The sequence below is a fragment of the Triticum aestivum genome, chromosome 2B, assembly GCF_018294505.1.
Source record: "Triticum aestivum cultivar Chinese Spring chromosome 2B, IWGSC CS RefSeq v2.1, whole genome shotgun sequence".
In the NCBI taxonomy this organism is placed as follows: Eukaryota; Viridiplantae; Streptophyta; class Magnoliopsida; order Poales; family Poaceae; genus Triticum; species Triticum aestivum.
In genome coordinates this window covers 497112588-497139015 of record NC_057798.1, presented here as the reverse complement: position 1 = coordinate 497139015, position 26428 = coordinate 497112588, and the positions used below count along the sequence as shown (strand labels likewise).

The 26428-nt window shown below is 48.7% G+C and overlaps 4 protein-coding genes, 1 long non-coding RNA gene and 1 other non-coding gene across 9 annotated transcripts; 2 read left to right on the top strand and 4 right to left on the bottom strand.

The window, feature by feature from the left end:
* Positions 1-4077: 4077 nt before the first annotated feature.
* LOC123041489 (amino acid transporter AVT1I) lies at positions 4078-6235 on the bottom strand. 3 transcript variants are annotated; one of them, XM_044464089.1, is made up of 4 exons: positions 5921-6235; positions 5480-5837; positions 4766-5379; positions 4078-4686 (listed from the first exon to the last, which is right to left on the bottom strand). In XM_044464089.1, exons 2-4 carry the CDS (start codon positions 5664-5666, stop codon positions 4156-4158), a joined length of 1332 nt encoding a protein of 443 aa, XP_044320024.1. In that variant the 5' UTR covers positions 5667-5837; positions 5921-6235; the 3' UTR covers positions 4078-4155. The 3 variants fall into 3 exon arrangements, with proteins under 3 accessions (XP_044320024.1, XP_044320023.1, XP_044320025.1); XM_044464088.1 differs by having other exon boundaries at positions 5480-5736; XM_044464090.1 differs by having other exon boundaries at positions 5480-5687.
* A 1470-nt stretch (positions 6236-7705) lies between these two features.
* LOC123045667 (ATPase GET3B) lies at positions 7706-14286 on the bottom strand. Of its 2 annotated transcripts, XR_006421538.1 has the most exons (12): positions 14133-14286; positions 13554-13762; positions 13407-13466; positions 13039-13134; positions 12516-12587; positions 12357-12425; positions 12199-12264; positions 9207-9269; positions 9022-9120; positions 8750-8884; positions 8342-8633; positions 7706-8249 (listed from the first exon to the last, which is right to left on the bottom strand). XR_006421538.1 is itself a non-coding variant. In XM_044468810.1 (11 exons), exons 1-11 carry the CDS (start codon positions 14239-14241, stop codon positions 8496-8498), a joined length of 1116 nt encoding a protein of 371 aa, XP_044324745.1. In that variant the 5' UTR covers positions 14242-14286; the 3' UTR covers positions 7706-8495. The 2 variants fall into 2 exon arrangements, 1 of the variants encoding a protein (XP_044324745.1); XM_044468810.1 differs by having other exon boundaries at positions 7706-8633.
* Positions 14287-14402: 116 nt separating this feature from the next.
* TRNAL-CAG (transfer RNA leucine (anticodon CAG)) lies at positions 14403-14483 on the top strand. Its single transcript has one exon. It is a non-coding gene; the product is annotated as a tRNA-Leu (tRNA).
* A 2580-nt stretch (positions 14484-17063) lies between these two features.
* LOC123045666 (pentatricopeptide repeat-containing protein At4g26680, mitochondrial-like) lies at positions 17064-18783 on the top strand. The gene has a single exon (XM_044468809.1). The coding sequence runs from the start codon at positions 17106-17108 to the stop codon at positions 18612-18614; it is 1509 nt and encodes a 502-aa protein (XP_044324744.1). The 5' UTR covers positions 17064-17105; the 3' UTR covers positions 18615-18783.
* Positions 18784-23166: 4383 nt separating this feature from the next.
* LOC123045665 (uncharacterized) lies at positions 23167-23853 on the bottom strand. Its single transcript, XR_006421537.1, has 2 exons — positions 23396-23853; positions 23167-23332 (listed from the first exon to the last, which is right to left on the bottom strand). It is a non-coding gene; the product is annotated as an uncharacterized lncRNA (long non-coding RNA).
* A 437-nt stretch (positions 23854-24290) lies between these two features.
* On the bottom strand, positions 24291-26026 carry LOC123045664 (amino acid transporter AVT1I). Its single transcript, XM_044468808.1, has 3 exons — positions 25813-26026; positions 25100-25713; positions 24291-24995 (listed from the first exon to the last, which is right to left on the bottom strand). The coding sequence occupies exons 1-3, from the start codon at positions 25943-25945 to the stop codon at positions 24465-24467; spliced, it is 1278 nt and encodes a 425-aa protein (XP_044324743.1). The 5' UTR covers positions 25946-26026; the 3' UTR covers positions 24291-24464.
* Positions 26027-26428: the final 402 nt, after the last annotated feature.

Sequence of the window (26428 nt, the reverse complement as noted above, 5' to 3'; positions counted from 1 at the left end):
CCTCGCCTCCCTCCGGGCCATCACCTGGATTGGCTCTGACCACGTCCCCCTCCTTCTCTCTTATGCTGATGAACGCCCCCCCCCCCGGTTCCTCCTTGTTTCCGGTTTGAGACATTTTGGCTGTCCCAAGCTGGCTTCATCGACGCGGTCGGCGCCTGGTGGTTGGAGACTCGGGCTCTCTCGCTGTCTCCTGCTCGCCCTCCCTCCGTTGTCGACTCTTGGCACATCTGCGCCAAGCGTGGCCGATAGTTCATGAAAGGGTGGGGCGCCAACCTAGGGCGTGACCTCCGCGAGCATAAGAAGGCTCTTCTGTCTACGATCCAAGCCTTGGATCTTCGTGCCGACGCTACCGGCCTCTCCCCCGATGAGTGGCTTTCCTGCTACGACTTGGAGGATCAGCTCTCTATCATTTACACTGATGAAGAGGCCTACTGGCGGTTGCGTGGGGCTCAGAAATGGGTCCTGAAGGGCGACGCGAATACGGCTTACTTCCAAGCCATCGTAAATGGCCGTCGCAGGCGCAACACCATCCCCCTTCTTAGGGATGGCTCGACCCTCCTGCAATCCCCGCGGGACATTAGGTCCCACGTCGACGGCTTCTATAGGTCCCTGTTCACAACCGCTCCCCGGAGCGGCTTATCCCTGGCCCCTGGTTGTTGGTCTGGTCGCCAACTTGTCTCCGCGCCTGAGAAGCGGCTCTTATGGCGCCCTTCTCTGAGGACGAGGTATGGGCTGCCATCAAGGGCATGAACCCAACCTCGGCCCCTAGCCCGGATGGCCTTCCAGTTAAGTTCTTCCAGAGCTTCTGGAATGTGATCAAGCCGGAGGTCATGGCCATCTTCGACGAGTTCTATGTTGGGTCCATCGATCTCGGGCGCCTTAACTACGGGACGATCTCGCTCATCCCCAAGGTTCCTGGTGCTTCTGACATCCGTCAGTTCGGCCCTATCACGGTGATTAACGTGATTTTCCGGATTCTTGCTAAAGGGTGCGCCAATAGGGTGACCCTGCTCGCTGACCATATTACCCACCCCAACCAATCGGCTTTCATCCAAGGCCGTTACATTCTGGATGGAGTGTTGGTCCTTCACGAAGTCCTCCATGAAGTCCGCTCCAAGCACCTCAAAGCGGTCTTTCTGAAGATCGATTTCCATAAGGCCTATGACATTGTTAGCTGGCCCTTCCTTCGGGAAGTTCTGCTGCGAAAAGGCTTCGATGACCGTTGGGTGACTCGGGTTATGCAGATGGTTTCATGTGGGCGCACAACCGTCAACATCAATGGCGAGATAGGCCCTTACTTCCCCACGTTCTGTGGGGTGAGGCAGGGCGACCCTTTTTCCCCGTTCCTATTTAATATGGTGGTTGATGCTCTTGCGGCCATCCTGGACAAGGCTAAGGCCGCAGGTCATATTCGTGGGATCACCCCACACTTGACCGGTGGTACTGGCATCTCCCTGCTCCAGTATGCTGACGACACCATCATCATGGTCGAAGGCTCGGACTCGGACATCGCAAGCCTGAAATTCCTCCTCCTCTGCTTCCAACAAATGTCTGGTCTTAAGATCAACTTCGACAAAAGTGATGTGATGGTGATGGGCTACTCTCCGGCTGAGGCCCTTGGCATCGCCAACCGCCTCAATTGCCGCCTAGGTTCCTTCCCAACAACCTACTTGGGAACACCCATTAGTGACTCCCGGCTCACTGTGGCGGATCTTCGCCCTACGGTTACCAAGTTACAAACGCGCATGGAGCCTTGGCAAGGTCGATGGCTCTCGAAGGCGGCCCGGACGATTCTCATCAACTCCTCGCTTTCTAGTCTCCTCCTATTCCTTATGAGCTTCTACAGCCTCCATGAGACCCTCCATCACGAGATCGCTACAATTCAATCTCGCTTCTATTGGGTTGGGAACAATAACAGGCAGAAGTATCATATGGTTAGCTGGCCTGACATCTGCAAGCCCCGGGACCAGGGAGGCCTTGGCATCATGTGCTTGAAGCGCATGAACATTGCCCTCCTTTCCCGCTGGCTCTGGCGCATCTCTCAAGGGCATGGCGGTCTGTGGCTAGACATCATCCGGAATAAATACTTGCGTGGCCAACCTTTGGCCTTCTGCCAGCGGTCGGGCGGGTCCTAGTTCTGGCAGTCGGTCATCCAACTGCTCCCCGTCCTCCGCATTGGGACTTTCATCTCGGTTGGATCAGGAGCAGCGACCTTGTTCTGGTTTGACCAATAGGCTGGTGACGCCCCCTTCGCGGTCCGCTTTCCCGACCTCTTCTCCATCGCAGTCGTCCCTACAATCTCAGTTCAGCAGGCCCTTATTGACTTAGGGCGCCTCGCATTCTGGAGGCCATTTGGGCCTCCGGAAGTGGCCGCCTGGCATGAGCTTCTTGATTGTATTGCTCTCCATGAACCGACTGTCGATGATGGCCCGGATGAGGTTCGGTGGCGCCTTGAGCCTTCGGGTCAATTCTCCTCGAAGTCCCTCTACGCGGCTATCGCCCCTTCCTTCGCCCCGCCACCCCTCCAGGCGGTTTGGTCCATTCGCCTGCCCCTTAAAATCCGGATCTTCATGTGGCAATGGATCCGCGGTCGGCTTCCGTCGGGGGTTGAGGTTCGCAAGCGCAATGGCTCGGGCTCTGGCCTCTGTCCCCTTTGTGATTCCCCCGAAGACTCGAACCACATTTTCTTCTCCTGCGTATCTGCTCAGTTCGTTTGGAGTTGCTTTAGAGAGGCGGTTGGTGGGGATTGGTGCCACTCCAACTTCCCCGACCTCTTCGCCGAACTACAGGCCTCCCCGCTACCCTCTCGCCACATTAGGTGGCTTGAGATTGAGGTTCTCGCGTGGACGCTCTGGACTATTCGCAATAAACTTGTGATTCAGTGCTCCCCTCTGCGACGTTCTACTGATGCCCTCTTCAAACTGTCTGGTTACTTGCAGCTCTGGCGGCCGCTTAGCCGCCCTCGGGATCGGGACGCCATCTCCGCCTTCATCGCCGACCTCCGTTCGATGGCCGTCCGCCTGTCGCCGCCCCCTCCACCGCCTCCTCCTAAGCCTGATTAGTCGTCTGCTGCTCTCCGGCTCCGGCTACGGCCTTGGCCCCGGCTGAGCCTTCTCTTTTATTTCGTGTGTGTTTTGGGCTTGTTGAGCTGTGCCCTCAGCAGTACCTCTGGACCTTTTTCGTGTGATTTGGGTTTGTGTGTGTTCTGAACTAGTCCTTGTATGTGCTCTTGACGGTTTGCTTTATTTATAAAGCGGGACGAAAGCCTTTTTCAGTATATGTAAGTCATGTGTAAATTAATTAGGGGTAAGTCAAGTTTGTTGATTTTGCTTTAAGATTCGTGCTCTTTTGCTTTATTGTATGAGTTGTTTTGGTCTTCTTTTTTTACTGACCACATATTTAGGTCAGTCAATTCCTAAATGGTCTAAAGTCCATTACATGTGTGTGCCCCAGCCCTCCTCCACTCTCCCCCTTTGTTCCTTTTTATTTTTACAGTTGTCTAATTCACATCTAGATGTTTTTTAAGAATATCACATCTAAGCTCCCACAAATAAATAATGCAGCAGGAAGGAAAAAAAACTAGGACAAAAAAATAAACCACAAACAGAATGAACATCAGCTTAGATGTGACATAACTATGTCACATCTAGATGTGTCCTAGACATACCCTTATTTTTATGTTCTTATTTGCTTTTGCTTTTCTTTTTCTTTTTCTTTATTAGTTGGGTTTTATGTGTGTGTGTATTTGGGGTGTTGGGTGAATCTAAAATATATACGCACAAATACTATAAAATGTATGCGAAAATTATACTATTCTATGATTATTTTTTTGTATACTTAAAAAAGTGCAATTTCAGTGTCAAGTTGTGTGCAAGTTTTCTTTTCTTTCTTCTTAAAGTGAAATACCAATGCCGCTAATTCATTGTTTCATATAAAAATTTATTATTTTAATTTTGATTTAGTTATCATTATATCTATTTTCTTCTTCTTTGAGGATAATACCAATGTGACTAGTTCATTTCTTCTTATGAATTTTTTTTAATGAAACAAGAAACACGATTCAGAGCATATGGAGGCCTCGCTGATACTATTAAATTGCATATATCATTTAACCAGTTCATCTAAAAGATAAGCTAAAGAAAAGAATTGGACATTTTACACTCCCAGTTGCAACTCGTGGATAATTTGCACAAGAGAAGAGTACGTCCCTGTTATAGCCACCAGCAAGCCCAACATCAGTATTCCGATGATCGCCGCAGTCTCCGAAGCCGTAAGAGATGTGGCTCCGAAGATCCTGACATAGCAGAGGCACGGCAGCAGCATGCACGCGCACACGCTGAGCAGGGAACCCACCAGCGCCATGAGGTACCCGAAGAAGGGCAACGCGATCGCGACTACCACCGTGCTCAGCACCAGCAGCGTCCTCACCGCCACGGAGGCCACGGCTCCCTCGCCTACCACGCCACGAAACCTCTCCTCGATGGCCACCGCGATCGGCGTGACCACCAGCGCATACTTTGAGAAAGGCATTACCACCGTCGTGTATATGGCGATCTTGGAGCTGAGCCTCGCCGCCGGTAGGTTGAGCGTCACCTGGGACTGCACGCTGTCGCCGTACATGAGGTACCCCAGCACGGCCATTGAGCCGTAGTTGAGCGTGCACAGCACGAAGCATATCGCTAGCATCTGGTTAATTAGGAAGAGAAGTTAGTATCCATCTTCAGCAGCAGACCGATGAAGCGCGGGAATACTAAATTACTGTTACCTTTGGGAACTGAGATTTTTGCTTCATGGATGTGTACAGCGTCGGGAACACCGCGTGGGTGCAGTAGCAGAAGGTGTAGAGGCCGAGAGCGGTGGGGAGGCCGGCGAGCCGCAATGGCGTAGTAGTGCCTCGCCCAGAGAACCCGACGCCGTCGACGGCCGCGGCCCAGAGCACGCTGAGGACGATGGCGACGGACGCGAACACGCCTGCTGCGGAGACGTAGGCGAGCACGCCCAGACTGCGCAGCCACGTCGTGGGCGCGACCATGAGCGCCACCAGCACGACGAACAGCTGTTTCCCCGCAAGCGACACGGGCCCCATGCGAACGCTGGCGCCGGGGAAAAGCTTGTCGAGGTTGTCGCCGTCGAGGATGAGGAAGCCAATGGCGACGAGGTAGAGCTCGGCGTACATGAAGGCGGACACGACCAGGCGTCCCCGGCGGCCGAAGGCGCGCTCACCGATGTCCGGGTACGTCCGGATTGCCTGGTCAGCGGCCATGCAACGCCCGAGGAGGAGGCCCGTATACCAGCAGGTGGCGGCCACGGCGGCGAGCAGTGCCAGGCTCAGCCATCCCCCCTCCGCGAGCGCGTACGGCATCGACAACAGCCCAACACCTAAGCCATGGTGTCGCACGGTGTGAATCAAAACAAGGCGCAAAGGCGAAACCAAGAGAATTAACACCATGTCTGTGCGAACAAAATTTTGCATGCACACCTGCCAAGCCGTTGGTGCCGTTGAGGCAAGTTCGCACGAAGCTGGCATTGCCGTCGTCTTGCGGCGCCTTCCCCGGCTGCGTGACCTCTTGCGCCCCGAGAAGCGGCACGTCATAGCTCATAGGCACGGCGCAATCCGACCATGCGCTCACGCTTATTGGTATGCACTTCGGGTGTATATTGGACATTTTACTCTAGTACAAAGCTCCCTCCATGATCCATCCAAGGTTATAGTGTCAGAAAAATTCAGAACACACCCTGTGAAATCACACTAAATCTTGGTTCTTGGACTATCAAAATCATCTTTCGGGCAAGAATTCACAAATCACACCATATGCCCAGAAGCAAGCTGAACCAAACTAGTACCGAAATAGAAATCCATCAATTTGAACCCTATGGGAAGGGAGCAGGGAGGGAAGAGGGAGAAAGTGGGGGGAGGTACCTGCGATAATGGGGAGGCGGCGCGGATGCGCGCCGGGTGGGGAAGTCGGGCTGGGGCGTAGGGGCGGCTGGGGCTGAGAATATGGAGAAGACGGGCGACCGGAGAGCCGGATGGGACGCAGAGTTGGGGCCTATAGGGCTGAGCAGATGGAGAAGAGGGGCGGCGGAGAAGCGTTCAGGGGAACGAGAGGTGCGTCGCTCGGGCTGAGGAGGAGAAGAGATGAAGCGGCACGTGACTTAAGGGCGATGATAGGCGTCCGCCGCACGATACAGCTGCGGACAGCCGTTTGATTTGCCCCTTTGCCCCCACAGCGTCTTCTTCCTTCCCCATGGCTTCTTTCTTCGCTCTCTCGTGCGCGGCCGCAGCAACGCACACCACCCCTCCCCACCCCACCCCGCCCGACGACCGAGCGCCGTCGCATTCGCCATGGTGATCGTCGTGCTCGTCGTGGTGACCTGGCGCGCTCCCTGCGGTCACCGATTCCAGCCAAAACACGAGTCGCAGCTGCAGCGCCCCGGCTCTACGGTTGTAGCACCGCGTGGTCGCCGTCGCAGCATTGCTCGGGCTCTACAGTTGTAGCAACCCCCGGGCGACCGGTAGCAGCATTGCCCCCCCCCCCACACACACACACACCCGTCCCATGCTAGATCTCACTGTCAAGATTCATAGCAAACCACCATCGGTGCATTGCCATCATGAAGAATGGATGTACGAAAAGCAGTCGGCGGTAGTAGCAAAAAAACCGTTGTCTCGCTATTAGGGGGTCGCAGCTAGGTCGTAAAACGGATGTAGCAAAAGAATTCTTCGGTGGTAGCAAAAAATGACGATGGTGGAAACAAAGACGACGTCACAGCTACCATGAATGATTACAGCAAAAAAGTTGCCGGTAGTAGCTTCGTTCTTTGTCGGTTGTAGCATCCATATACGTCGGTTCCAGAAAAACCGTGTAGCTTGTGGTCGTCGTCGCCTTACCTCCTCCGCGTTTTTGTGTGTGTGTGTGGGGGGGGGGGGGGGGGGGGGCTGGCAGTCATCTCCGGTGAGATGTTGCTATGTCTGGGGGAAGGAGGTTGCAGCGGAGAAGAAGTTGCAGCCGTAGCGCGAGAAGATAAGGGAGAAGGAGGACGAGCGCCGGGGTGGGCCCGTGTACCTTACATGTCGCGATATGAATCACTAAGAGGCTGCGCTCGTGGATGCGACCGGTCAGATCTTCGGTCGGGTGGCAACGTTTCCCCTTACAAAAAGTATAGGAGTACATCCAAGACGCGCATCATGAGAAGTGTGGACAGGGAGCATGTGGACCCGAGAGCCAAAACTGATTTTCGGCTATACTTTGGTTGCTCTGCACTTTACGTATGTTGTCCAAAGACAGGCACCAGTGACTGGTGCCAGCTAGTGTAGTATTATCTTCATCTTTTTGCTGAGACATGTGGTTGCTTTTCTAACCCGCGAAATGGGAGCGCACCATGCACATGGTAAGCAGGCCCGACCAAAAATAATACGCACCACCACCATTCACCACGGTAATATTTGTAGTAGAGGTGTGGGTACGAGCTTAACTCCATGCATACGCCCGACCAAAGACTATACGTTTCGAGAAATCGAAGAAACATCTTCACAATAGGTTGTGTGACGTTTATTCATAAATGTGAACGAGAGATTGCGCATTTGCGCATCATGGGAATGACTTGTACTATTGTGCACCATCTATGCTACTCCCTCCGTCCCATATTAGACGGAGGGGGTAGTTAGTATCCAGCAAAACAGGTCCTTGGTTATACTTCAACATGAAGGATACTATAATTTTATTTTCGAATGCTTTGCGCAAAGAATACAAAAAAAACGCCAGAACGAAAAGGCTTTACAGAAGGCACACCAGTAGGTGACTGAAAAGCAGAAGAAAAAAGAAAGGCAGGATTGCCAAAACAAAACTTGAAAATATAGCATGCCTAGCGGAAAGGAACTAATAAGACAAGGAAAAAAAAAAGGACAGTCTTTTCACAGAGATGTACACGGGCTTCAGAGGAAGGTGAAGTGCGCACAGCTGCCTTTCCTTTAACCTCTTTGATCCCGTCAAGCATCTTTAAATATTTTTATATGAACAACGATACGAGTGGTTTATATCTAATCTAAACATCTGGTTAGCTGTTGTGCAAATATAGCCTTCAGATGGGTACCTGTCAGGCTCTTTAATCACTATTTAAATTAGATAATCGCCATGCCACAGCCACATCAAACGAGGAAAAGAAACGGAAAACGTGCCTGCAGTAGCACGCGCTGTACCTGGAAGAGACCTCTCTACCCACTGAAATTTGCTTCGTCTAGAAATGCTCTGTTTCATGACAAGTATAGGAAAGTCCAATTAATAAGAGTTAAACACGTGAGGACAGCAACTAATACTCCGTTTCTTATTTAAGAACCTACCAAACGTCTACAGCCTGAACAGTCTGGTATCCTGCTGGGTTTCATCTTTTCTCCAGATTCAACCACATTTCCAGACAATTTGAATGCCGCCACCAGTACTGTGGAGTTTCCGATGAAATAACAAAATTCTCGTCACGGCTTGGCATCCTAGCGTCTATTTCCAGACCACATCACCGAAGAATCTGAGAGCGGGGGCGCCTCTGACCTCCACATCAAGAAGCGGCGCTTGGATTAGCTCTAGGCCGCCGAGCTCACGGTCATTGCTTATCATATTCAGGGCACGTGCTTCTTCCTGAAACCGTCAAGTTCTAATTAATTCGGGATGAGGGACGTAGCACTGCTAAGTTACGATTATGCGATTGGAAGCTCCTTTACAAATTGAATCATAGGAACTTGCCAGAATGGTACCTTGCGTTTTGTAGAACAAAATCTGCACTCAGATGTAGAGGGGGGCAATACTTGATTTACGACAAGCCTTGTTGCTGGCGCACCATCCTTCTTCAAAGATGCATGAAACCTTGATGACTCGGTAATAGCCATCACCTGAGAAAGCGAGCACCCACAAGCATGATCAAATAGATGCAGCTACCATGCATGTGCTTTACGCGTTTCAATATTTGCCGACACATTTTTGCATCAAATAAATGTTGCCACTATTGCAATAATGGTTGGGCATTTACCGTAGGAATCGTCACAATGATAAATTCAGTTGATTGTGGATCTTGCATAAGCTCATGTACTCTGGCAATCTGCTTTCTTAGCACCTCTATCCTGGCAGGCTTTATACAATAGAAAGATGATCAGTCTGTAATACATGCTACAAACATAACTATCCAACTGAAACAGGAAATTAGTATGCACTTACATCTATTTGGTCTTTCCCGAAAGCTGATTTAAGAGCTGGGAAGGACGACGCTAAATTCACAGCCTGAAAAGTCCGTGGAGTTACATGTGTTATACTTACTTGCACATTCGCATAAACACAAGACTGGTTTCAGGGTCCCAGCAAAGCATAATTCAGGAAAGTTTCCAAATGAGTTTCAACAGCTGGTACAAAAATCTGTGCTTCCTACATCACTGTGCATGCACACTGTATTTATAGCGTTTATTTTCTTTAAATAGTTGAATTCAATACCAACATGTAGTCAAAAGACAGTCAAAAGGCCTTCTGACCTGTAGCATGCACCACCTAGTATCTCATATGAATACTCATTTGGGCATTTCAGCAACATAAATAAATTAACTAAAGATATTTCTAAGTAATATTACCTAAGAGAAAAGAGCATGGAGGGTTTCGAAACAGGAAACAAACCAGCACAAAAGTATTTGGCCTTATAATGGGTATTCTAATTGTCCAAGAAGAAAAAAGGCAAGTTGAACCTAACAAAACGGTTTGTTTGGCTTCCTTTTCTCTTTCTAACGTTAAAATTCGTTACAATAAGTCCATAGCCCAGTTTAATGCTTACACCGCATGGAAAAAATCTTACTTTGATGCAGTTTGTAGCTTTAGCCCATATTAAAAACAACTCCCAGGAAATCTTAAAGGACCACTATGGTTGCATGGCATGGGTGCAAAGTTTGGTCTCACATGGAGGGAAGTTGATATCAACATACAAGGGACTCTCGCCCTCTCACTCCTCCTAAGAGCTTGGGAAGAGGACAGATAAACGCCGCTCCTCCACCGTTTGCCTCGCACATGTTTCATGAAAGAGCCAAGCCAAGCTCAGACATATGTCGAGTGTGCGTTTTATATTTGCCGGTTGGAATAGATAATTAATTAATTAATAATAATTACGATTCATTAATGAACGTGTTAATAACAAACATTTCCAACTTGTTCAGATGTGGTTTGTTACCGACTCGGATCGTGGGTTTATTCAAAGTCTTACTCGACCGACTATATAAAGATAAATTCAGCAACCTTTGTCGTCACCCATCAGATCGTATCTGCTACCTCGCACTCGCACCACCATTCCTCTCACTGTGTCGCTCTTGGCTTCCCCATCCCGGCGACCACGTGCACGAGATAGTAGGGCTCCAGAACCATGCCCTTAGCGAACCATCACCCGGTGAAGGGCGATTAGGTTTTTGGGGGACGTCTTTCGCGACTGCTCGTCTTTGTTCGACTACTTCCACAACCGTGGCAACTTCCACGACTTCCGACTTTACCGATCTTGCTATGGCTGACACCGGCAAGACTGCCACCAAAGCAGCCGTTCCAACCAGATCGTACATCCCGTTCACCTTGTTCATGTGAATTTCATAGATATACAAGTTATGTGTTTCATATGTACTCGCATGACTAGTTTAGAGTATGTGATTAATATTGCTAGCATTCTTCTCATGATATTAATCTTGATTAAAGTAATTCAAAAATTGCTCATTATTCCAACAATCCAAAAAACAAATTTGTTTACGCAATTTTTGATTCAAGGCTTTGCTACTGCTCTGAAACCGAATCCATATAAGGGTGTGCACTTTAAGCGTTGGCAAACAAAACCATCTTGAGACTAATCACTATTTACGTGTACCCAGAGAACACGAGGCAAAAGATACACACACCAAGAGGGCCGACAGACAGTCTAGAGCCTGTGCTGCAAAAGACTTCTCACATGTTCAAGGGAAAGAATGTGGTTGTACAAACTGCGCTCGGAACAGTGAGCCACAAGATGGTTCTCATTTGCCAAAGCTTAAAGCGAACACCCGTAAACGGGTTCTGTTTCAGAGCAGCAACAAAGCCTTGAATTGAAAATTGCCTAAACAAATAAGGTTTTAGGATTGTTGAAATAAGTAGGAAATTTATAATTAATTCAATCCAGATTAATACCATGACAATCATGCTAGCAATATTAATCACACTCTAAACTAGGCGTGCGAGTTACGTACGAAACATAGAACTCGCATATCTATAAAATTCGCATAAATAGCATTCACATGAACGAAGAGGTGAAAAGATATACAATCTAGTCAAGCAGTGGCAGTCATGCTTGTGTCGGCCATGGCGAGATCCGCAATGTCAAAGTCAGTGGAAGTCGTCTTGGTCACGGAAGTAGTCAAACGAAGGTGAGCAGTCGTAAAGACACACTCACCCAAAAACTTATCACCCTTCACCAGATGCAGGTTCGTGAAGGCGCATTTCCAGAGCCCTGCTCTACCATGCAGCCAAGATGAGCGAGAGGAACAGTGAAAGTGGTGCGAGCGGGCAGATGATAGATGCACTCTGATGGGTGACGGTTAGGGTTGCCGAACTACTCTCTTTATAGTCAGTGGGGTAAGACGATGGGATAAACCCACATCCGAGTCAGTAACAGCCCACCATCAAACAAACCGGAGGCTGTTACTAACGCATCTAGTAATGACTCGTAACTAATAATAAATAATTAGCAACTCTAACCAGCAAGCTAAAAAACAAATACTTAGCATGGGTCTAAGCCCGGCTCGACGAAACACTATGTGAGCGTGTGTTCCATGGCATGACGAGGCGGGCGGCAGCAGCAGAGGAGGAGAGTGCGTGTATCGGTCTTCTTCTCAAGCTAATAGCAGGAGTGAGAGAGAGTCCCTTATATGTTGGTCTCAACTCCCCTCCACTATCCATTTGGAACTAAACTTTGCACCTATGCCATGCAACAAGTAGGCCTTTGGATTTTTTACGGAATTATTTTCTTATATGAGCGGAAGCCCCCGAACCCTAACAGTTTGTCCCTGCCGCTGTTCCTTAATAATTACTACTTCGATCACCATTATGTAAATATCGCAAGAAAAAGAAAACATGCGCAAACACATACTCTATCAAGCGAAATTCATGTAACCAGTATAAAGCTATATGAGGCAAGGTTAGTGGTTGCGGCAAAGCTCACCTTATTGGCCATACCAAGGAGCTTCTCCATTAAAGTTGTAGCGGATAAAAGGTTTAGTGTATGCCCCTGTGCAGTATATAAGTATAATAACCCAATTAGAAGTGAAAGAAGCAGAAATAGAATAGACTTGGGTTCAAGGCAAAGTGAAGTGTGCATACAGTTGCCGCGGTATCCAAAACTATGCGCCTAAATTTATTGCTCTCTTGCAGTTCGACGATTTGCATCAGCTGCAAGGATACGCTTCAGGTGATGACTGAACTTTACAAAGTGTGTAACGAATAATAAATCCCCACCAGACTGTAAACTTTGATTGATACCTTCGAAATTGCAACGGCTTCTCCAAATCCAGGAGTTTTCATCAGCATTTCATGCAGCTTATTCTTTCCCAGCTTTAAAGGCCAGACATCATGGGCATAAGTAAGGTTAACTAGTAAGATATTAAAACAAAAGAATGTCTCTGCTCGAAGAAATAGCAAACAAAAGATAAATTTATGGTACTCTGTCTGATCAGACAATGTTGAATAAAAAGTGCATGTGAAATAATTGGCCAACTGACCAGTGTTGCAAATATGATGCAGCTGTGCTACATAATAAGGTATATAAGCATATGAAACCAACAACTCATGTCCAAAGTCCAAACTCAAGACACATCATTATCTGGGTGTGTTGCGAATGAAGAAAACGGCAGTGCAAGAACAAGCATACATGTAGCCTATGGCGTATACGATTTAAGCATCAATGTAGATGCAAATAAAGAGAAACTTTACCATGACACTGGAAATCAACTAAAATGCAAGATGGAGAAGCAAAAAAAAAAAAGATTTCTGAGGTGGTGTTTACCGGATCAGCAAGGACTCCAAGCCCTATCTTGTCCAGTATATTACGCATAAAAGATCCACTATTAGAAGATTCCTCCTTTGTATTAACATGGCCAATCTGTAAAGAAACAAGTTCCATCCATCATCAAAGCAACAAGCATGACCAGAATTGGATCCTCTACATGACTTCATTAAGTGTACAAGCATGGCAGAACCCAGTTTCAACTACAAAATTGAAAAGATCAACCTCTCCTTACATTCACTATCTCCAGGATTATAAAAAGTGTTTGTTTTATGATTGGACAGCTGATGGTGGCCATGCACACTGAACAGATAAAAGTGCAAGATGGAACGGGATATTGCAAACCATTCCAGTGCAACTGCTCCTACCTCGGCAGCAAAAAGAGAGTCGACTCCATTGACAGGTACAATATTACCGCCACTCAGGTCCTATAAACAACGAATGCAAGATATTCAAAAGAGGGGCTAAAGAATTAATCCCACTAGCATTGCATAACAATACAAGAGCTCAGATACTTGTTCAAATGTATCACCCAGTGAATGTGCTGGGTGCATAGAAACTATGAGCGTCGGTTCACCATGGTTGGCAAACTTCATAGCAAGTGATGCTGCCATGCTTGTTGTCCCAACACCACCTTTGCCTCCAAGCACGTAGTACCTCTTTGTGTCGGCAACCATCTCCCCAAATCCGCCATTAACCTCCACCAGACTGGAATTGTATCTTGCTGTTCAAAAATTCAGAAACAGCACTATTAGCGTGTCCCATGTGCTTCAGAGCAGCGGTCTGGTTTTAAGTTATCAAATCTGGAATTCAGTAGAGAAGTCACAACCGATCATGGCTCGTAAGACAGGTATGATGCAGATTCCATGCATTGTCCAAACTCGTACAACACAACGCAGCATTATCCCACAAGGAGAAATTGATTGGCATACAGATTACAGAATCTGATATCCATAACATGACAGCAACCAAATAGACCAAGAACTACAACTAGCAGCGAGTAAATATGCATACATTTGATTCTTGTTACATGAAAGGTGGGAGAGGGGTGGGGTGAGGGGGGGGGGGGGCGGCTTGGACAGGGTGGGGCAAACCTTGGGTGCTCCAGTGAGCCACGAAGGGCTCCACCGCCGGCGGCGTAGAGAGACGGCGGCAGGCAGCGAGGGTGAGGCGCCGAGCCGTAGGGTTCAGGAGAGCGGCCATTTGGGCTATAGGGCTCTTGGGTTGGCCGGGCTGGGTTCAGGTCTTTACGAATTAGGAATCTTTCTGTCAGAAAAAAAGCCAAATCGGGAATCTGAAGAAAGCTCGCAGCTATGCAATTATGAATAAATATTTAGCAATTTTGAAACTTATTTAACAAATAAGTCAAGATGGCCGAGTTGGTCTAAGGCGCCAGTTTCAGGTACTGGTCCGAAAGGGCGTGGGTTCAAATCCCACTCTTGACATTTTCTTTTTCTTTTTTAGTGTCATATATAAAATATAAGGATGTTTCTTTTTATTTTGAGAGCTTTATTTAGTAAAAGTCATTCGGTCAAAACAGTGAGTCAGAAGACTGCACATCAAACAGCTAGGAGTTTTTCTTTTTTAGTGCCATATAAAATATAAAGATGTTTCTTTTTTCAGCTGAATTTTGAGAACTTTATTTAGTAAAAGGCATTCAATCAAAACAGTGACATTTTCTTTTTCTTTTTTAGTGCCATATATAAAATATAAGGATGTTTCTTTTTATTTTGAGAGCTTTATTTAGTAAAAGGCATTCGGTCAAAACAGTGAGTCAGAAGACTGCACATCAAACAGCTAGGAGTTTTTCTTTTTTAGTGCCATATAAAATATAAAGATGTTTCTTTTTTCAGCTGAATTTTGAGAGCTTTATTAGTAAAAGGCATTTGATCAAAACAGTGAGTCAGAAGACTGCACATCAAACATCTAGGAGTTTTTCTTTTTTAGTGCCATATAAAATATAAAGATGTTTCTTTTTTCAGCTGAATTTTGAGAGCTTTATTTAGTAAAAGGCATTCGATCAAAACAGTGAGTCAGAAGACTGCACATCAAACATCTAGGAGTGTTATCAATCCAACTTTCGGTCACAACAAGCATTATAAGCAACCCAATAACACATGATTTCTTTTTAACCATGGGTGACTTCACTACTCGCTTTTATGGGGGGCATATAGCCCATGCTGCTATATAGCTAACCTATAAGTTTAACTGAGACTTGATTTTATGTATAATTTTAGAACCCGTTTGTTGCTTCAAATACCCTCATATAATGATCCATGTAGCCATTTTTCATGTCCATTATGCATGATTCTTGGTTTCCGAGCATTTTATTGTGGTCATTGCACAACCATTAAGTTTTATTAGTTTTTCTTGGTTTCATTGCTGGTATAGGTGCATTAAAACTTCCATGGACTTAACACGCTGAAAGGAATCAAGTTGGGACCGATCCGAAGAAGTTACAAGCACTGCATCCAGACCCTTTGACGGATTCGACAAAATGTGTTTTTCCAATAAGCCCAAATTAAAGATCCAACATCATGAGATGGCTCGTCCATACGAATCCAATAAGTCCAAGAACACCAAAAATGGAGTTTGTATGAGAACATGGACAAAAATACAAAACACCATGCATAGGTTCCACAAGAGAAGACGGTTTGCAGTATGACCGCACATGGTCATGCCGCCCGATCTTGGTTGCGGATTTGGTTGTAGCTTCCACAATTCTTTACCGATTTTGTCTCCATTTGTTCCTGCACGATCCGTGGACATCAAGCAATGTATCGGGAGAGGTTGAGATTCATACAGAGCCCTTGGATCAATGGATAGAAAGTGGATCCATAGAGAAGACCCCGTGGAGGCTGGCTATATATACAACAAAAACCCTAGTTGTTGCCCCAATAATCCACAACTGGGCCACATGCCCCTACACCCCAACTAGTTGTTTGGTTATAACCTAGCAATCATCATGTGTAAGGAGATCCATAGAACCAACATAGCTGATCGGATGGTTAATCATCAACAACATTTTTCGTCTAGTCTTTCTTATCTAGTTGTGTGCTATCGGAGCCTCGTCTTTATACTTTCGTACTTGTTTCATTGTTTTTCGGTTTGGCTTGTAAAAGTATGTTCCGTTGTTATTTTCATTCTTAGGCTTTATTAGTTCAAAGCCAGACTTTTCTTTGGCCTTTCTCCACGGGGCTCACGTTTCTATAGTACTGCAATATTAATTTGTTAGAAGCGCAATCATGCCACTTATCATGAAAAGATGACTTCTTGATATAGGAACAGTCGTCGTCGTCATGGGTACTTTTGGTCTCCTTGCCTCCTGCTACCATCTTGGCGCCGAGAGGTGGAGGGCCTCCGATCTTTAAGGTTTTGTGGCATCTATTGGTGATCTATATTTGTATGAATAAAGTTACTCTTGTTTTATTTTGCGGTGCCACAAAACTAAAGAGGTTTGTGTCCTCAATGATCTTAGTAATCAGATCTAATGAATTTATGTTATTGCTTTAAGTTGTTTTTGTTGGTTTGATTTTTTTGTGAAGTTAAAATCTTTCCTTGACATCATGTAAAGATATTATGATTCGACGACCTGGACTTCTAGGATATCATCACTGGCTCAAAGTACGCACATGGCTCAAGTCTTGCATCTTTTTGGATAGGTAACTCAGGGGGTTTTCAAAAAACTTTATTGGTAACTAAGTTTGTGCGGGTGAAAGAGTGGCAACACTGTTGCTCCAGTCTAATTTTTGTTTCTTTACTAAAGTCTTGAGAATATTTCGTCCTCCAAAAATTAATACCAAAGAGAAGATGTTTTCAACAGATACCACTGTGATTCTTAACACATGACTCACTTTGCATTATTTTTCTAATCTTAAAATCCAAAGCAGTGTACGTATAATAGAGAAGATTGTTGCTCCAGTCTATTTTTCTTAATCTTAATCTAAAAAAAAATCTGTTACAGGGGTAAAATTGTCAAAGATCTCCTCACCCACCTCGCCTGCGACTGCTAGCGACGACTGCCACGGCGCAGAAGCGTCGGATCCGGCGCTAACACCCCATCACCAATGCGGCCGCCGCGCGCGCTTCCGCTGCCGCACTTCACTCTCCCGCCGCTTGCCGGCGAGGACCTCGCCTTCGTCACCGCCCTCCGCTCCCACCTCTCCTCCTCCCCGGAGCTCGCGCCCTCCTCCCTGTCCCGCTTCCTACCCCAACTCAACCCCCTCCGCCTCTCACACCTCCTCCTCTCCCCGCCCCGGGTGGCTCACGACCTCCTCGGCTCCCTCCTCTCCTCGCCGCCGCCCCCGCTCCCATTCGCCCTCCTCCTCCACGCCATCACCCCGCGCCGCTCCTCCGAGCTCCTCGCCTCACTGCTCCCCTCCGTCTCGCACCACGCCTTCCCGGAGCTCCTCCACCACCTCATCTTAACCGCTCGCCTCGCCGCCGGGAGCCGCGGCACCGGCGCCGCAGTGCCCGCCGTCGACGTTCTCTTCTCTGCTTGCGCGCGCCGAAACAAGCTCTCTCAGGCCACGCTCACCTTCCGCGCCATGCGTGCGCATGGCCTGCTCCCGCGGGTCGAGTCCTGCAACGTCTTCATCTCCGCGGCGCTCCGCCTGAAGCGCCCCGAGATCGCCGTGTCCTTCTTCCGGGAGATGCGCCGGTGCTGTATCTCGCCCAACATGTACACGGCCAACATGGTGTTGCGGGCCTTCTGTGCCTTGGGGCGGGTCGCCGACGCGGCCACGGTGCTCGATGAAATGGCGGATTGGGGGGTTGATAGGACGGTGGTCAGCTTCAACACGCTGATCGCTGCTTATTGCAGGGAGCATGGTGGTCTGGAACATGCGCTGGAGCTGAAGAAGAAGATGGAGCTGGAGGGGCTAGCGCCCAGTGAGGTGACCTATAACACGATCCTCCATGTGCTGTGCAAGGAGGGGAGGATGCAGCAAGCGAATCGTTTGTTGAGCGAAATGAAGGTGAAGAGGGTTGTGCCGAACACAGTGACATACAATACTTTGATTTATGGGTATGTCATGCATGGTGATAATGGAACAGCGCGGAGGGTTCATGAAGGGATGGTTAAGAATGGAGTCGAGCTTGATATCATAACTTACAATGCGCTCATTCTTGGTCTTTGCCGGGATGGGAAGATAAAAAAAGCCGTGCATTTGTTTCAGCAGCTTGACAGGTCCAAGCTTGAACCGAATGCTTCAACTTTCTCAGCGTTGATTCTTGGATACTGTATGACGCAGAATTCAGAGCGAGCACTGCAACTGTTGAAGGTGATGAAAAAATCCGGCTTCCATCCGAATTACGACACATATAAGATTGTTATATCTGCTTTCTGCAAGAATAAGGATTTTGAAGGAGCAGTGGATGTGATGAAGGAGCTTCTCGAGATGTGCATGGCTCCTGACAAGGTCTTATTGCATGAATTCTTTGAAGCTCTCTCAAAGGCTAAAAAGCTCCACCTAGCAGAAGATCTGTGGTCAGCTGATAAAGGTGGAAAGTTTATTCCATCTATCTACTATACTGGTGATTACAGGAACAACGGCGAAGAGAAAACTGCATGTTAACACGCAGTGACCTCAATGGAGCCTCATTAGAATGTATGATTGGTTTGTCTGGAGAACAATAGAACTTAAATCCTTCTGCTTGTACAAATGTGGAATTTGTGTTGGCACATGCCTATGAGCGGATCTGTTTGGTTAAATGAAGACAACCTGACAATTATTCTTGCCTGTAGGTAGCTGAATTGCTTAGTCCTGAGAGATGACTGTAGCAAATGGAGTACTACGTGTGTACACAAAGATGTCAACCGAGAATTTTTGATAATCAGATGCTTATGGAGTTACAGGCTTGCACTTTTCTTGCAACAACTTGTGTTATTCCATTGACAGAGTATCAGATGAAATTCCACTAGTGAAAAATCGAATTGATTTGTGCCGGTTCTAGCACCAGCACCATATCAGATAATGCTCACTTCAAACATCTTCTTGAAACCATCTAAAAGGCCATATGCTCGGATTTTCAAATTCAAATCCAGTTTGTATTGGAGGAAAATTTCTGCAGGCAAAGCAGTTGGCACTGACATCCCCATTTTCTTCAGATTTTGAACATAACTTATAAGACGTCGTGGTTCTCCTCTTTTATATGCCTCTCCACACAATTTTCTTTGAATATGTATTTTGTAAGAGATGTTTGATAAATTAACAATTACCACAAAAAAGAGAACCATCGTGCATGAAGAAGACAGATACAATTTCTCTATCAACTATTCAACTGTGAAATTGCATGATGCACAACACACTCAATATAGTAATATCTCCATGACAAAGATTAGTTACTTACGTAGTTGTATTTGACTCCTAGTTTGTCTATTAAAGGAAAATAAATGTTACTCCCTCCGTTCCGATTTACTCGTCGTGGTTTTAGTTCAAATTTAAACTAAAACCACGACGAGTAAATCGGAACGGAGGGAGTAGTAGCTTTCAGCATTTCCATTATGGCAGTCATCCTGTTTTATGGTGATCAGCATAGTACTACCTTATTTGCCTTCACATGCATAATTCTACATTCTGTTGTTTCAGCTTGAGTATATTGGAAGCAAGCACAGGCACTAAATTCTAAAAGGCACACGTAGGTCCATATACCCTTCCCAGTCTGCCATTATTCTCCATCTTCAAGATACTGTAGATATGAATTTACTGCTTTTACACAAGATTCCTGTTTCCATCGTCTGAGTATGTCATTGCCAGGATTCAGTCTTTTGCTTGATAGATTGTAAGACTTAAATCTAGCCTCAAGTTTCTTCTTATGCCGTACTGAAAAGGGCTGGCCTAAACACATGGATGCACTGTCTGTATTTAAAATATTACTAGGCGTTACTCCCTCCGTCCAGAAATACTTGTCATCAAAAGGGATAAAAATGAATGTATCTAGACGTATTTTAGTTCTAGATACATCTCCTTTTATTCATTTTGATGACGAGTATTTTCGGACGGAGGGAGTACCTTTTTCTCCAATCAAGCTGGTTGGTAGATACTCTTTCTAACTAAGGCTGAAATTTTGTGACAACAATTTTCTCAATGAAAAATGAAGTATCAGGGCACAGAAGTCCATAGGCAACAACACTATCGCTGTTTCAGCTAAAGTCAATGTGAGCATGGCTAATCCAACTACAATCACGAAGCTACAGATTAGATGCCCAATGGTGTTGCGTTCGTCAGTGGCATGCCAATCTTTCTCCGTTCTGGTATGGCTTATCTTGATGTCTCTCTTTCTTTCCCTTTTCTCCATAACTAGACCACGCTATAGAGATGCAAACATGATCTCTGAACAATAAATGCAACATCACTTGGATTACATCACTTAAGACTTAAGAGACAATGCATTGGGGTGGTTGTCTCTAAAAATCTTTCACCACTTCGAATGGCGCATTGAGAGTGCCCTTAATGCCATTCTCAGTTTTTCCATTTCTAATACAATTCGTCTCGTGCAAAAAATAATAAATTAGTAGACAGTAGCCCTGCCTTCTTTTCAGCTTAATTAAAAACTGCCCTGAGGACAACCAATCAATCCCATGAGGCCAATACCAGTAGAGTACTAGCACCACAATCAACCAATGGCATGCACAGCAAAACTACAAACCAGCATGGGAATCTTGGGCAAATCAAAGCTAGCTAGCTAGTCCAGAGGCAGGTATGAGGCTACTCGAACACGGTGCTATCTAAACAAAATCCATGCTTGGCACTTTAGCAGCATCTTCCACGGATTGAAAACCACGTGCTCCACTACTCCATTTAGTTTATCGCGGCTTCAGTATTCGCTTGACCGCCTCTGCCGAGCCATTTAAACAAATTCCATGTGGTTGTAGCTCGCATGGCCAAATGGACGGCCATTAAACTAGCTGGTCATCAGCTCACGGCCCCACCAGGAAGGCAGAGGCAAATCCTGGTTACATTACCCTATTATATATACTTATTTGCTTTAAGCAAGATCTGGGAGCTTGTAAATATTCTTCCCATAGTCATGGTATGCGAAAACCAAGGCTGCGGAGGGGGCGAGGATTCAGAGCTGTGCAAGGACCCGTTCAGCAATCCACCAGCTCCTTGAAATCCTAAGATCTGCGGAGGTTCTGTTTGCTCGCTCCAAAAATTTTAACTACAGCTCCGTCCGCTCCTGGAGCAGAGTTGTGGAGTCGGAGGGACTCCGAACAGGCCTTAAATATCATGACCTGCACTTACTTGCGAGCTGTCTCTCCGCAATGCACGTGACCAGCTATAGAGATATGCACACATACTGACATACTCACAGGTCAGCCCGGGCGTTCGGTCTATTCGGGTTGTTCGGTCCGGTCTTTTCGGTCTTTCAAAAATTCGGTCTTCCATAATTGAAGACCGAAATAATTTCGGTCTTTTCGGTTTATCACTATTTGGTCTTCGGTCTTTAATATTCGGTCTTCGGTCCCGACCAAACAGACCAAATTAATTTCTACAACTTAGATTTATGTTACTTCAAGTATCATATGCAAACTGCATGTACTACCGAGATGTATGCATATATAGAGGTGCATGTGTACAAAGACAACAGAAGTGTATATAGAGGTGCACGTGTGTATAAGAAAAGTTCAGACAAGTAATAGTTGTTTGTAATCTGGACATCACAGAACATGAACATCACAAAATTTGTACATCACAGAACAGGAACATCACAAAATTTGTACATCACAGAACATGAACATCACAAAATCTGGACATCACAGAACATCACAAAATTTGTACATCACAGAAATGAACATCTGATCAAAATCTGAACATCACAGAACATGACACATCACAAATGAGGTTAACGAGTGTCCCCCCGCTCCTCCTAGGGTTCCCCCCGCTCCGCCGCCGCCGCCGGCCCCCTCCCCCCACCCTCCCGCACCTCCGGCCGCGTGCGCCGCGCCGCGCCCCGCCTCCCTACTCCCTCCCGGCCCGCCCCCCGCGTCGCCTCCCCGAGCGAGGCGACCGGGGGCCCATCTCCCCGCCCTCCAGCGCCTCCCCCTCCCGTTCCCCTCCTCCCGCCGCCGCCGGCCTGCGCCACCGGGCCCTGCCCGCGTGGTATTGGCGGCGGCGGCGGCCGTCCCTTCCCCGCGCGCGGTGCCACGGCTCGGGTGGTGGCGTCCCGCGGCGGTGCTCCTCGGTCAACGGTGATTCCGGCAGCGGCGGCTGCTCCAGGCGGCGCAGCTCCGGGTGGCCTAGAGGCGGCGGCGCGCTGGCGCGGTGGATGGTGGCGGCGCCCGCCCGGCCCAGATCTGGGCCCTTTTGGGCCCCATCTGGGTCTGGGCGGGCCTGACTCGGTCTCGCCTGCGGCGGCTCCGGCCGGGGCGGTGGTGGTGCGGCTCGTGCGGGGGTGGTGGAGACGGCGGCACGTCTACTGCAGCTCGGCGACGGGTGCTTCACGAGCCCCTTTTGGGCTTGGCCGGGCCCCGAGGGCCTGGTACGCTCCCCTTGCCGCGTCCGGTCGGTGACCGCCGATGGCGGTGGAGGTTGTGTCCTCCGGCGTGGCTGCTCTCGCTGCCGCTCCTCGTTCCCGGCTGCTCCCTCTCGTCCTTGTCGGTCTCGCTTCGATGACCACGGTGAAGCGGCGGTGATGATGGCAAGTCCGTGGTGGCGCACGTTCGTGGGTGGCTTGTCTGGTGGTGCGCGTCGGACCGTTCGGGGTTGTGGGTGTTTGGCGGATGGGAGAAATCCGGGCCGGCTTGCCGGCCCCGACGCGGTGACGCCGGTGGGCGCCATCGTTCCTTCCTGAAGGGCGTCGGGTCTTCCCCTTCCCCACGCCTCTCCGCATACCGAGGGAAACCCTAGGACCTGTCCGGGCAGCAGCGTCGTCGTCGTCGTCGTGTTCCTTCCTGAAGGTGCTGCTTGGTATGCGGAGGTTCGAGGTGCCTGGAGCGAGGTGGTACATCTCCGGTGGGCGCAACGGTTTTGGGTTATCATCGTTTTCGTCAATCCGACGCTGCGGACGTTATTTTCTCTCTTCTTTCTCTTTTGTTTCTTTTGGGCATGCTTGTGCTGTTTGCCCCAACATTGGACTCTTTGTTGTATTGGGCGGTTGCTATATCAATATAGCGGGGCGAAAGCCTTTTTCGTTAATCAAATGAGGTTAACCATGACCAAGCCATACAATATATACAGATTTCTGGCCGCACACTTAACATCCTCTTTCCAGAATTTTTAATCCCAATGACGCCACTTATACAACTTGACCATCACTATCCTCGTTGTTCTATCTTTCTTCTTTGTCTTCTCTGACCAAACTTTTCATCATTAGTTTGATGCACATAGAGAGATCAGAGATGAAGCTGGCTTACCTTCAGTTGTGAGATGAAGCATGGGAAGAGGACAGTAGGCACCGAGCCGGCGACCAACGTGGAAGAGGACGAGGTGGTGAGAAACTGCAGATTAGATGGTGGTGACGAATTGCGAGGCGGAGCACGGCATGGATGGCCGCGTCAAGAGCGGTGAAGCGATGGGGGAGGGTCGAGGTTGGCAGCGCGGCGCGACGGACGGGGCACGGCGATTGGCGGCTTGATGCTGGTCGTCAGCGCCTCACCGGTCCTAGGCGCGGCTCCACGCGCCGGCAGGGGCGCGTGGCGCGCCTCGGTGCGGCGGTCACGGGCTGATGGCTCGCGGGGGTTGAGGCATCGGGCCTCAGCGGTGGGCGCCGGCTAGGGTTCGTCGCGTGGGAGAGAAAAGAGGAGCGGCTGCTGGTTGCTGTGAATCGTGAGGTGAGGCTGAGGACGTGCGGTCCGTGTATCTCGCTCGTGACTTGGGCTGGCCGGATGGGCCTTTGCTAAATTCTTCATGTGGGCTTTTATTATTAATTCGGTCTATACGGGCTATTCGGTCTGGAACATAGCAGGACCGAACAGACCGTAAGTATTTCGGTCTTCTATCTATGCAGACCGTTTTATATTTGGTCTTTTTTAGTTCGGTCTTTTCGGGTTCGGTCTCGGTCTTTTCGGGTTCGGTTTTCGGGTTCGGTTTTCGGTCTTCGGTCTTTAATACCCTGTTTGCTTGCGATCTGGTGCGATGAGGGGTTTTCAGAAGCAGTCTTGCGCTCTTGCTACATCTAGTCTCTTTTTTTTTTTGAATTTGCTACATCTAGTCTCGGTTGATACTATATTCGTAAGATCTTATATTAAGATCCATGCAATTCTTTTTTTTTTCAGTTTCTTTTTTACATGTTATGTCACTTGACTGAGACCTTGCCACACCTTTGGAATAAAAATTAGACCACTCATATATCAGAACAAAGTGCGGCAAATGAAGAAGAAACTACGGTTTATACTCAGAAAGAAGAGGAAGAAGAAACTACAATTTGATTTCCCCCGCAAAAAGGAAACGAAAGACCGAGCATTATGTTCCTGGGGATACTACTTACAAGTGGTGGATAATTTGCATCACAGAAGAGTACGTGCCTGTCACAGCCGCTAGCGCGCCCAACGCCAGTATCCCGAAGATCGCGGCGGCCTCCATGGCGGTGCGACAACACTTGATGGACGGTGCCCCGAAGATCCTGAGGTAGCAGACGCATGGCAGGAGCATGCACACGCCGACGCTGAGGAAGGACCCCACTAGCGCCATGAGGTAGCCGAAGAACGGCAAGGCGATCGCCACGACCACCGTGCTGAGCACCAGCAGCGTCCTCACCGCCACGGAGACCGCGGCGCCCTGGCCTACCGCGACATAGATCCTCTCCTCGATGACCGTTGCGATCGGCGTAACCATGAGCGCGTACTTGGCCAGCGGGTTCACCAGCGTCGTGTATATGGCGATCTTGGAGCCGAGCCTCGCCGCCGGCAGGTTGAGCGTCACCTGGGACTGCACGCCGTCGCCGTACATGAGGTACCCGAGCACGGCCATTGAGCCGTAGTTGAGCGTGCACAGCAGAAAGCATATCGCCAGCATCTGTTTAATTAGGAAGAGAAGTAGATCTCACGTTTGCTACAGTACATTTTAGGATTATATAATTATCCGGACACTCTTCAGCCGGAGATCGATGAGGCGAGTACCTTTGGGAACTGGGACTTTTGCTTCATACATGTGTACAGCGTCGGGAACACGGCGTGGCCGCAGTAGCAGAAGGTGTAGAGGCCGAGAGCGGTGGGGAGGCCGGCGAGCCGCAGCGGCGTAGTAGCGCCTCGCCCGGAGAACCCGACGCCGTCGACGGCCGCCACCCAGAGCACGCTGAGGACGACGACGACCGACGCGAACACGCCTGCTGCGGATACGTACGCGAGCACGCCCAGACTGCGCAGCCACGTCGTGGGCGCGACCATGAGCGCGACGAGCACGACGAAGAGCTGCTTCCCCGCGAGCGACACGGGCCCCAGGGCGAGGCTGGAGTCCGGGAAGAGTTTGTCGAGGTTGTCCCCGTCGAGGATGAGGAAGCCGACGGCGACGAGGTAGACTTCGGCGTACAGGAAAGATGACACGAGCAGGCGGCCGGGGGACCCGAAGGCGCGCTGGCCTATGTCCGGGTACGTCCGGATTGCCGGGTCGGCGTCCATGCAGCGCCCGACGAGGAGGCCGGTGTACCAGCAGGCGGCAGCCACGGCGGCCAGCAGCAGCAGGCTCAGCCACCCACCCTCCGACAGCGCGTAGGGCACCGACAGCACCCCAACGCCTACACTCATCGGAGCGTCGAACAGTGTCAATCAAACGAAATGTACTACATGCGAAACCAACGGAAGGAAAACCATGGATGATGGATGTGGAGGCACACCTGACAGGGCGTTGACGCCGTTGAGGCAAGTTCGCACGAAGCTGGCACTGCCGTCGTTCCGAGCCCCGTTTTGCGCCGCCTGCTCCGGCCGCGCGGCCTCTTTCCTCCCGAGAAGCGGCACGGCATGGCTCATCGGGACGGGGCGACCCGACCGTGTGCTCACAGCCTCACACTTATGATGAGTACTACTCCCACGCTGGAATGAGCACCAACGACGATAATGCTTTGTTTATGCAAGTGGGCGGAGAAGGGCATAGATTCCTGAAGTTTCCTTCCGAGGTTAGCGAAATCTTGTCATACGGTAAGATTTAGTGTTAGGTGCTTTAGATATATGTAAGAGTTCAACGATGATAAGTACGGCTTCAGGGCGTTGGTCTTTTATAGGCACATGCACAAAGACTTTCCGGTTGACATTGATAAGGTCAAACCGGCTTCAATAAGGTCGCGGCCATAACGGCGCGTCGATGGCTCGTTCTTGCCACAGACTGCAGTAGTGGTCTTGAAATCTCAATGTAATTTTTGTTATGTTTGAGATGCTTTCGGTGATCCTTTATAATAAATCTGATGCTTTTTGAAAGAAAAGAAAATTGGTCGGCATACTAAAATGATTGGCCCA

Coding starts and splice junctions, on each gene's coding strand:
- LOC123041489 (XM_044464089.1), bottom strand. CDS start 5,666: ATGTCCAATATACACCCGAAGTGCATACCAATAAGCGTGAGCGCATGG. Junction 5,380..5,479: donor CGGCACCAACGGCTTGGCAG/GTGTGCATGCAA, acceptor ACCATGGCTTAG/GTGTTGGGCTGTTGTCGATG. Junction 4,687..4,765: donor AAAAATCTCAGTTCCCAAAG/GTAACAGTAATT, acceptor CTAATTAACCAG/ATGCTAGCGATATGCTTCGT.
- LOC123045667 (XM_044468810.1), bottom strand. CDS start 14,241: ATGGCCGCTCTCCTGAACCCTACGGCTCGGCGCCTCACCCTCGCTGCC. Junction 9,270..12,198: donor TCCTTGGTATGGCCAATAAG/GTGAGCTTTGCC, acceptor CGGACTTTTCAG/GCTGTGAATTTAGCGTCGTC. Junction 9,121..9,206: donor TCGGGAAAGACCAAATAGAT/GTAAGTGCATAC, acceptor TATTGTATAAAG/CCTGCCAGGATAGAGGTGCT.
- LOC123045666 (XM_044468809.1), top strand. CDS start 17,106: ATGCGGCCGCCGCGCGCGCTTCCGCTGCCGCACTTCACTCTCCCGCCG.
- LOC123045664 (XM_044468808.1), bottom strand. CDS start 25,945: ATGAGCCATGCCGTGCCGCTTCTCGGGAGGAAAGAGGCCGCGCGGCCG. Junction 25,714..25,812: donor CGGCGTCAACGCCCTGTCAG/GTGTGCCTCCAC, acceptor CGATGAGTGTAG/GCGTTGGGGTGCTGTCGGTG. Junction 24,996..25,099: donor AAAAGTCCCAGTTCCCAAAG/GTACTCGCCTCA, acceptor CTAATTAAACAG/ATGCTGGCGATATGCTTTCT.